The sequence below is a fragment of the Callorhinchus milii genome, unplaced genomic scaffold (genome assembly GCF_018977255.1).
Source record: "Callorhinchus milii isolate IMCB2004 unplaced genomic scaffold, IMCB_Cmil_1.0 Scaffold30, whole genome shotgun sequence".
Taxonomy (NCBI): Eukaryota; Metazoa; Chordata; class Chondrichthyes; order Chimaeriformes; family Callorhinchidae; genus Callorhinchus; species Callorhinchus milii.
The window spans coordinates 216,417-227,286 of NW_024704771.1; the positions used below are offsets into that span (position 1 = coordinate 216,417).

At 48.5% G+C, this 10,870-nt stretch overlaps 1 protein-coding gene and 1 long non-coding RNA gene across 2 annotated transcripts; both read right to left on the bottom strand.

Moving 5' to 3' along the window:
- Positions 1–1,024: 1,024 nt before the first annotated feature.
- LOC121848038 (E3 ubiquitin-protein ligase TRIM39-like) lies at positions 1,025–1,668 on the bottom strand. Its single transcript, XM_042344765.1, has one exon. It carries the CDS (start codon positions 1,666–1,668, stop codon positions 1,060–1,062), a length of 609 nt encoding a protein of 202 aa, XP_042200699.1. The 3' UTR covers positions 1,025–1,059.
- A 468-nt stretch (positions 1,669–2,136) lies between these two features.
- On the bottom strand, positions 2,137–3,617 carry LOC103171795. The gene is made up of 3 exons (XR_006085846.1): positions 3,592–3,617; positions 2,971–2,993; positions 2,137–2,237 (listed from the first exon to the last, which is right to left on the bottom strand). It is a non-coding gene; the product is annotated as an uncharacterized LOC103171795 (long non-coding RNA).
- Between the last annotated feature and the right edge of the window lie 7,253 nt (positions 3,618–10,870).

Here is a 10,870-nt window from a genome sequence, read left to right on the forward strand (position 1 = left end):
CGTCTCTCCCATTTTTCAAATTCCACCCGAAAACCTTCTTTTTCGACAGCGTTTAGGACCACCTCCCTTACCGGCCGCCAGACTTGTAGTCAAGCTCCACCACTATTAACATCTGAGACCCTACCATCCACCGAGGCGACAGAGAGTGAGAGAGAGACCTGGAGAGGCAGATAGAGAGGCAGAGTGCCTGAGATAGAACGAGAAACATAGAATGGCAGAGAGAGAGAGACTCAGAGAAGCAGAGAGAGAGGCAGTGACACAGACCTTGAAAGACATAGTAACAGAGAGAGACAGAGATACTGAACAACAGTTAGAGAGAGAGTCAGAAATAAAGAGATATGGAGAGAGACACCTCAGTATAGACACCTGATATTAAAAGTGACACAACTTTGTAGACTGTCCCGCCCTGTGACACCGCAGTCCGGAGTCTCATGGATCTGCTCCTCATTCTGTGTCGTGTCTCACATCTCATCACAGCCAATCCTGACATCACAGGCTCACATGTCACACGGAGAGATTGTACATCCGTCCATTTTATTGTGATACCAACTCAACACCAAACAAAATGACATTTGTATATAGTGCCTTTCACATCAGGAGGATGTGCCGGGTAATAAAGGGTTAAATCACGAGGACAGGTTACTTAAACTTGGTCTCTACTCGCGTCAGTTTAGAAGGACGGGGGGTGATCTAATTGAGGATTTCAAAATAATAAAGACATTCGATAGTGTAGACAGAGAGAAACTTAATTCATTGTTGGAGGGAATCCAGAACAAGGGGGGCATCATCTTAACATTAGAGTCGGGACATTTAGGGGTGAAATTAGGAGCGGTTTTTCACTAAAAGGCCAATGGGAACCTGGAACTCTCTACCCCAACAGCTGCGGATTATGGTTGGATCCATTCACGTGGTCCGGACGGAGGTGGTGAGATGTTTGTCAGGTCGGGTTGTTAAGGGATACGGGGTAAAGGCCGGTTAAATGGGGTTGAGGTACGGCTCAGAGGTGACCTAAAAGAAAGGCCGAACAGGCTCGAGGGGCTGAATGGCCTTCTCCTGTTTCTATGTTCCTACGTCACCTCCACTCTCTGCCCAGTAACCCCCGAACGCTCTCTCTGATTGATCGCCCTCACCCCTGTCAGGGGTCAGTGTCAGGTCGGTGCGCAGCCATGTGCTAAAGTAAGGGAAGATTTTCCCAGTGAACGTGTGGGTGAAAGTGAAGAGATGAGACATGTGGTCGGCGTCGTATAGCGACACCTGTCCTCCCGCATAGTCCAGGTACACGCCCAGCACCCGGGGGCTCACACTCAGGGGGAGGGGGATAGGAGGTGATGTTAGAGCTTCATATTCCCCATTGTACAGCTCCACAGCCCAGACTCCACTCTCAGTTCCAGGTGTGAAACTCTCCTTCCTGGGCACAGATCCTCGGGCCACCCCCACTAACCAGTATGTGCTGCTCCACACCGCCACCTCCCAGTAATGTCTCCCTGATGTGAACCCCTCAGATCCCAGTACACTGGGCCTGTGACTGATCCTCTCCATGGTCAAGAACCTGCTGATTTCTGAACCATGTCTCACTCGGGTCCGGTCCTCAGACAGGATGAGCAGAGGATGGGCTGTGTTTGGATCCAGAGTCAGATAGGCTGGAGCTGAAACAGAGAAGGTTGACATGTTTGAGATCGTGTGTTGAACGGTTGACATTATATTTTCAATCCACGACTGTTTGTGGGACATTGCTTTGCGCAATTGGCTGCCGCGTTCGCCCACAAAGATACAGACAATTCACTTTACAGTGTGTTCTGTGAAGCGCTTTGGGATGTCCTCTCGACGTGAAAAGCGCTACACCAGCTGCAAGGATTATAATTTTATTATTATTATATTTCAATGGTTCATTCAGTGAGGTTTGGATTCCTGCTCTGTGTGTCTCAGGTTACACGTGGGACACCAGTAATGTCTGGCTGTGACCCGGGGCCCTGCCACCGCAGGGCTGAGGTGGGCTGAGCTCCCAATGATCTTATTTAGCATTCCCGACTTAGGGATGAGGAATGAAAACAAAACATTTACACCACATCTATTCCCAAATTCAGACTCAGATCACAGGAACACAGTAAGAGCCAGTGCTATCTGCAGTGATGCCCTTTAACAACCGTTTCCACTCTTTGCTCTGCAGAGGCCCAATGAGGTCCCTCTCAGCCACATCAACAGACACTTTTGTGGGTTTCTTGATGTCAACACCAGACCTGGGCACAGATAGAGATTTGTTTAGTTAAACTCAACATCGATGACACAGTGGAGATTTTCACCATCGCCACTATTGTGGAATCCTATAGCTCAGTAGTTAGAGCACTCGCCTGACAAGCCAGAGGACCCTGTTTCAATTCCCGGGTAGGACGAAACATTATGTATGTTTCCTTAGTTTACACGTCAGTACGTTCATTCTTACACCGAGCAAGTAGTAACCCGTTTCCCAGTCGATTGATGGAGCAACTTTCCGTCGGTAATAATCGCATGAAAATAAATGGAGTTGGGACACTGCAGGGCGAAATTTTCTGATGTGTTTGTCCCTCAAAATATACGGTCAGTTCCCTTTTCAGTACACAACAACAACAACAAGATTCCATTTATAGAGCGCCTTTCACGTCGGGAGGACGATCCAAGGCGCTGTACAGTTGGGTCAGGACACAAGCTGAGGGGAAATGGTTAGGGTGAGGGGAGGGAAGGGAGGGAGCGAGGAGGGTGTAGTATATTCTACTAAGTGCTTTTAGACATCTCAACGTTGCGATAAAGTTATCTATGGAATGATAGGATTATTATCGTCATCACAATTTCCTAGAGAATTTGAAGATAGACTGGACAGATATAATATTATGAGCTCTCACACACATATGTTTCTCTGTAACTTATATCATGTTCTGTTACATGCTGAGATTAGTAACGTCACGAACAAGATGAATGCAAGAAACGTTTACGTACCTGTCAATGATGGATTTGATGTCCTACAAAGGAAATGTAAACAAGGAGAGTGATAGTCCATCTTGTACACAGATCGAGACGACCTTAAACGGGTATTAGATGGATTGATGTTTTGGTTCGAGTTAAGTTGAGATAAACTGATAACTCATCCCTCCTACGCAACAGGTCTCAGGAGTGGTGGGTAAGGCATCAATACATAAAGCAATGTGGCCAGAATAATGACAACATGATGACTTAAATGATCGTGAATGTTAAGCCAGTGTCGTGTTATCGGAAGTGTACTGTTTTCGTGAATTAAAACTAAATTTCTCTTGTGAGTCACACAGATTGTACTAAGTAACCCAATCACTTCACGTCAAAAATCATCCTTCCCCCTCGTCAATATATCTTTATAAATTCAGCTATAACACCATAAACTATAGGTCTATCACAACAGACACACACCAGCATTAACACATTCACTGTCTGCCCATCACACCAATAGTAACACATTCATTGTCTGAATATCACACCATACACACATCGCAATAACATATACCCACTGTCTCTCTATCACACCAGACACACCAGCATGAACACACTCACTGTCTGTCTATCACACCAGACACACAGCCTATGCACCTTCAGGAATTCGGTGTTCTGTAGATGTCTTGTCTGGATTTGCGCTATTCTCTGGTTAATAGAAGTAATTTGCTTGGAAGTGTCACTCTTATTGTTTTGTATTTGTCCAAAGATGGCCTCCTCCTGCTCTCTGAGTTTGGTGATAAGGTCTTGATGCTCCTCAGTCAGCAGCGAGTCACTTTAAGCAAATTCAGCGTCGATGTTCTTCCTCAGACGCTCGGCTTGTCTCTGTTACAATAAACACAAGTTTAAAGTTACCCGACACAAGAACAGGGGCTCGGCCTGTCAGTCACGGTTACATTGCCCGTGAACCTGGTGATATCCTCCTGAGGGGGAGGGTAGTGAGGTCTCCTGAACTGAACTGGCTCCAAGGTGAACTGCCTGGCAATGAAATGCCGGCATCGAGCAGGGACTCTGTGACGGTCTCTTGTCCAGTTCCTGAGCCAGGCCGGTCCACAGTATCCAGGGCACTGCTGATAACAGCACAGCCCAGCCTGGCTCATCGACAGGACCTGGATAGGCACACAAGTCACTGTGAGTAAATCTATTCATCTCCTGATAACCCTGCAATATCAAGCCATACCTGGTAGTGTGTTCCTGGCTGGAGACAACAATATCAATGGGATTGGCTCAGAATTGATATACCAACCCCTCACCTCCACTTCCAGTTGAGTAGCTCATTCTTCTCTCTGACATTGGGTCATTTAATCCAACTGTTTATGAAGAGTTTCCAGTGCTTCCTGCAGCTATTGCTGAAAGCAAGTGAATGTAAATTAACAGTGAGAAGGGACAGAGTCATTGTTACTAATTCAGCATATTCCACATGTGTGACAGGGCTGTAATATTGCATTCCACTCCATCAACACAGCAAGTTTCTGGGAACACAACATTCTGACCCAGAGGCCAGTGAGATTGCTGCTCCGTGACCAACTGTACACAATATCATGTCTTTCCCAATATGTCACATAGAGTGTAACTGCACACTGACAAAGTTTCATCTGGTCGACTAAACTTTAACTTGGTCATCAAACCAATCTTTCATATTCAACAAGTGGTTCAGTTGAACAGATTGTGGCCTCTGAGCCAGGAGGTTTTGGGACATTGTGTTCAAATCGGCAGCTATACTCACAGTCAGGTCAATTTAGGGTTCCATAAACCTGGCCGGTATTCCCTTACTTTTGAAGGTTGAGGGGTGATCTGATTGAGGTGTTTAAAATAATACAGGATTTTAGTAGAGCAGCTACAGAGATAGTATTTCTTCTGGTGATGGAATCCAAAAAAAGTAGCATAAATTTACAGTTAGAAATAGGCCTTCATAAGCGAAATCAGGAAGCATATTTTTCGACACCGAATGATGTGGAAATCTGGAAATTTACCCCCAAAAGTCAGTGGATTAATATTGATGTGGATAGATTTTTGTTAGGTCAGGGTTTCAAGGGATATGGAGCAAAGTTGGTGAGTTACAGTTGAGGTACAGATCAGCCATGATCTAAAAGAATGGCAAACAGGCTTGAAGGTCTGAATAGTCTCCTCTTATGCCTATGTTCCTATGTTTTCAATGTATTCTGAAGCACTTTCAGACATCATCACGACGCTGTGTGAAATGTCAGGATTAATGTTAATTCCACGACTTGTGGAGCTCAGCAGCTTCCTTAATGGGAATGACTGTGTGATTCTTGTGATCGTGGGACATCGCACAGACCTCACAGATCTCTCTTTGATCCATTTCACAAAACAGTTTCAGCTTCTCCTCATGCTCTTCGCACTGGATTCCCATCTCTTCCAGCCTCTGATTCAAGCTCAGTCTCTGAACACTGTTAGACAGTGAACCATGTTAGACAGAGTTCTGTTGGGCCGAACACCCCTCTGGAGAATCTGCTGCCTGCACTGTGGACAGGACACACTTTCTTGCCCTGTGCCCCAACAATATAAAATACAGTCTCTGCAGAAGTTGTGGCCGCAGCTTATATTCAACGGATCCGTGTAAAACTCCAGACAGATTGAACAAGTATTTCCTATCTCAGGTTCTTCAGTTCCTGCACAGACGCCATTTCACCATCAGCTCTTTGCTCTGTTTGGTACTTTCACCTTTACCCAAACCAACAAGTGGCTTTGTGGGTGGGGATCACAGACCAGCTGCTGTTTGAAGGGACAGACACCTGAAGGCAAAAGGAACACAGATATTAAGCACATTCGGCCCATTTGTACAGTCGCATCTCAGAATGTTTAACAACAGCACTGATTGACATTGAGCTGGAGAAAATTGGAGGGGACCATTGCCTCGGTTCAAGAGAAAAGTGATCAGTGTAAAGAGTGGCAAGGCTGATGGACTGAGGAAGGGGATCGGGTAAAGCACTTGGCATTGTTTTTCAAGAGCCAAGGCTTGAAGTCCCCAACAACAGCAACAACAGCTTGCAATTATATAGCGCCCTACATGCGTATTAGGTTAGCCTGTTAGAGCGCTTAACAGCGTCGGCGTTTGACTCCGAATTCAGCTAAGGGTGAGTTAGCCCTGAGCACAGTCGAACACGAAAGTCTTCATGTGGGTCTTGAAAGTGGGGAGAGAAGGGGCAAGGCAGAGAGCTTGAGGGAGAATATTTCATAGTTTTGCTGCACAGTGGCTGAAAGCATGGCCTCCGACGTTGGGGCAGAGGGTGGTGCGATTGATGAGTGGGACTACGGGAACTCTCTCCTCGCCGGCCTTCCCGCCACCTCCCTCCACAAGCTGCAGGTCATTCAGAACTCTGCAGCTCGTGTACTGTCCCGCACCAGGCTTCGGGACCACATCACTCCCATCCTCGCTCGCCTCCACTGGTTCCCCATCCCCCAGAGGATTGATTTCAAGATACTCACCTACAAGGCCATTCACGGCCTTGCTCCCTCCTACCTCTGCAACCTACTATCCCCCTACCTAGCTGCCCGTACCCTCCGTTCCTCTGGCTCCGGTCTGCTACACGTCCCCCGCCCCAACCGCCCTAGCATCGGTGGTCGGGCCTTCAGCCTCTCAGCCCCCAGGCTCTGGAACTCCATCCCCCAGTGCCTTCGCCTTGCTTCCTCCATTTCCTCCTTGAAGGCCGTTCTCAAAACCTTTCTCTTTGACCGTGCCTTCAGCTCCGCTCTCGACTCTCTTCCCCCTCCTCGCTCCCTCCCTTCCCTCCCCTCACACTGACCATTTCCCCCCTCCTCGCTCGCTCCCTTCCCTCCCCTCACCCTGACCATTTCCCCCCTGCTCGGGTCATGACCCAACTGTGCAGCGCCTTGGGACGTCCTCCTGACGTGAAAGGCGCTTTATAAATGGAATCTTGTTGTTGTTGTTGTTGGGAGGCCGGTGCCAGTCGAGCAGAGGTGTTTCGCATAGGTAGGGAGCTGCTGGGGATTGAACGGATTTGAACACGAAAGTGAGATCTTGAAGTCGATCCTTGCAAGGAAGGGTAGGCAGTGGAGCCTGAGCCAGAACTGGTGAGATGTGTGTATGGAGCTTGGTCCAGGTCCTTCTTTGGGCAGGAGATTTGTGAATGAGTTGCATCTTGTGAATGATGAAGCTGGAGAGGTGCGACGTTCGTTGGAGTAATCCAGGCGGGAAGTGAGAGCACGTTGCCGGAATCTAACGAGCTACAACCAAACAATTTATCGTAGAAAAGACTGTCTGGGAGGCGAATCCCAAGGAACACACTACCCACTTTTGCTTTGGCTTGCAGAGTTAATAATAATAGTAATCCTTGTATATGATGCAGGGCACCACTCATCTCAACTCATTTAGCTCAGCTCCTCTCAGCTCAGCTCCCCGCCCCTGAGCTCCCCGCACCTCAGCTCCCCTCAACTCAGCTCCCCTCAGCTCAGCTCCTCACAGCTCAGCTCCCCTCAACTCTGCTGTTCTCAGCTCAGCTCCCCAAAGCTCCCCTCAGATCTGCTTCCCTCTGCTCAGCGTCCCTCAGCTCAGTTCCTCTCAGCTCAGCTTCCCTCAGCTCAGCTCTCTTCAGCTCATCTCCCCTCAGCTGAGCTCCCTTCAGCTCAGCTCCACGTATCTCATCTCCCCTCAGCTAAGCTCCCTTTAGCTCAGCTCCACACAGCTCAACTTCCGTCGGCTCAGTTCTCTCGGCTCGGCATCCCGCAACTCAGTTCCCCTAAGCTCAGCTCTCCATGGCTCAGCTCTCCATAGCTCAGCTCCCATCATCTCAGCCCCCTTCAGCTGAGGTCCCCGCAGCTCAGCTCCCCTCAGCTCAGCTCTCTATAGCTCAGCTCTCTACAGCTCAGCTCTCCATTGCTCAGCACCCCTCAGCTCAGCTCTCCATGGCTCAGCTCTCCATAGCTCAGCTCCCATCAGCTCAGCCCGCTTCAGCTCAGGTCACGCAGCTCAACTCCCCTCAGCTCAGCTCCCCTCAGCTCAGCTCCACACAGTTCAATACTCCACAGCTCAGCTCTCTACAGCTAAGCTCTCCGCAGCTCAGCTCCCCTCAGCTCAGCAACTAATTGTTCAGCTCTCCATAGCTCAGCTCCTCACAGCTCGGCTCTCATCGGCTCAGCTCTCCATAGCTCAACTTCCATCAGCTCAGCTCCCCGCTGCTCAGCTCCCCGCAGCTTAGGTCCATTTAAGTCAGTTCCACGTAGCTCAGCTTCCCGCAGTTTAGCTCCCCACACCATATAACCCCACAGCTAAGCTCCTCTCAGATCAGCTCCTTCAACCTCAGCTTCCCTCAACTCAGATACCATCAGCTTAGATCCACTCAGCTCATCTCCACTCAGCTCAGCTCCACTCTGCTCAGCTCCTCTCAGCTCAGCTCCCCTCAGCTCAGCTCCCATCAGCTCAATACTCCACAGCTCAACTCTCCACAGCCAAGCTCTCCGCAGCTCAGCTCCACTCAGCTCAGCAATTAATTGTTCAGCTCTCCATAGCTCAGCTCCTCACAGCTCAGCTCCCATTGGCTCAGCTCTCCATAGCTCAGCTTCCCTCAGCTCAGCTCCCCGCAGCTCAGCTCCCCGCAGCTCAGGTCCATTTAGGTCAGCTCCACGAAGCTCAGCTCCCCGCAGCTCAGCTCCCCACACCATATAACCCCGCAGCTAAGCTCCTCTCAGATCAGCTCCCTCAAGCTCAGCTTCCCTCAGCTCAGATACCATCAGCTTAGCTCCACTCAGCTCAGCTCCACTCAGCTAAGCTCAGCTCCACTCAGTTCTGCTGTGCTCAGCTCAGCTTCACTCAGCTCAGCTCCTCTCAGCTCCACTCAATTCCCTTCAGCTCAGCTAACCTCAGCTCAGCTCCTCTCAGCTCACGTCTGCTCAGCTCCCCTCAGCTCAGATCATCTAAACTCAAATCCTCGCAGATCAGCTCCCGTCAGATCAGACCATCTCAACAAAAGTCCCCACTGATCAGCTCCGCTCAGATCAGCTCCCCGCACCTCAGGTCTACTCAGCTCAGTTCCCCTCAGCTCAGCGCCACTCGCTCAGATCTCCATAGCTCAGCTTCCCTCAGCTCAGCTCCCCACAGCTCAGCTTCTCTCAGCTCAGCTCCACTCAGCTCAGCTGCCCTCAGATCAGCTCCCCTCAGCTCAGATCATCTCAACTCAAGTCCCCGCAGATCAGCTCCCCTCAGAACAGCTCTTCTCTGCTCAGATCCCCTCAGCTCAGCTTCCCGGAGCTCAGCTCTCTTCAGCTTATCTCCCCTCAGCTAAGCTCCCTTCAGCTCAGCTCCACGCAGCTCATCTCCCTTCAGCTAAGCTCCCTTCAGCTCAGCTCCACGCAGCTCAACTTCCCTCGGCTCAGTTCTCTAGGCTCGGTGTTACGTACCTCAGTTCCCCTTAGCTCAGCTCTCCATGGCTCAGCTATCCATAGCTCAGCTCCCCTCAGCTCAGCTCCCCTCAGCTCACCTCCCCTCAGCTCCGCTGAGCTCAGCTCCACTCAGCTCAGTTCCCCTCAGCTCAGCTCCCATCAGCTCAGCTCCCCTCAGCTCAGATCACCATAGCTCAGCTTCCCTCAGCTTACCTCCCTCAGCTCAACTCCCCTCAGCTATCCTCAGCTCAGCTGCCTTCAGCTAAGCTTAGTGTAGCTCAGGAGACCTGTTACACCAGAGGTGAAGGGCTCAGCACAAGAATTGGAACCCGTGGGTATAAAAAGCACAATTCTTGCATTTGATGTAGCATTTGATCCCATCTTCAAGACGTCTCAAATCGCTTCACAGAACGTACTGTAAAATGAATTTAATGACCACAACCGTGAAGAAATCGTAAAATAATCCTTGCATTTGATATAGCACCTAATCACGTCTTTGAGATGTTTCGAAGCTCTTCACAAAATATGAAAAAATTGACGATATATTTTGTGGGTGATATGCAGCAGCCAATTGCACAAAAGAGTATGCTACAAACAATCGTGAATTGACTGACTAGAATTTATTTCTTGTTAAAAAATTTAAAGAATTGTAAAATTTTTATCCCCGGAAAAACAATCCACCGATCGACTGACTAAATTGCTTCAACTTACTGGTTGGTAGACAGAAGTATGTCGAGTCAGGAAAGTTGCCCAATGTTTCGCCCTACCTGGGAATCAAACCTCGGCCCTCTCGCTTGTGAGGCGAGTGCTCATAACCACTACACTGAAGGACTCCACAATAATGCAATTCAACTTCATTTTATGAATCAAAAGCCAATGAATACACCATCATGTAGCATTTAGGTAACACCTAAACCAAATAAAGAGTCACTAATTAACAGGGATTGAGAAGCAATCAATTCCTCTTCGCTGAGACTGCGATCTTTCTGAGTGCTTTCATTCAGTGTAAATTGGACTCCATTATATTTAAATATTAATATTATTAACAGAATGGCACCGTTTTATCTTTCGCTAAAAGTACAAGTAATTTGAAATCAGATGGGACTTATGTTATTCCCTCCTTTTAAGGAGGGAAAGATTGAGATCATTCAGCCTCATCCAACCTTCCTAAGCCAAAGTCTGGAGACCCACCCGCAGTTAGTTTACAGGAAAATATCCACAAAAGACAACATTGTGTATTGGCCTTGATAAGGTTTTACTGACTGTTGCACAGTGAGGTTCAAAGAGCAGGAACATGAATTGGCAGGTTACTAAAATGTAACACAGGGAAAGTTGAAGTGGGAGGTGGCAATGTTACACTTGTGTTCTTCTGATTATTGACGGGAATCCCAGTGATTGGGGAAGATAACTGTTTTTACCGTAACAGGCTGAACAAGTTGCTGATTGTAAAAGCAACTGTAAAGGGTGAAGTGAATTGTTTTATTGCACAAAAGTAGAGATTAATCAAGGAGTGTGA

Excerpts from the sequence above, each read along its gene's own strand:
- LOC121848038 (XM_042344765.1), bottom strand. The coding sequence starts at position 1,668 with ATGTCAACCTTCTCTGTTTCAGCTCCAGCCTATCTGACTCTGGATCCA.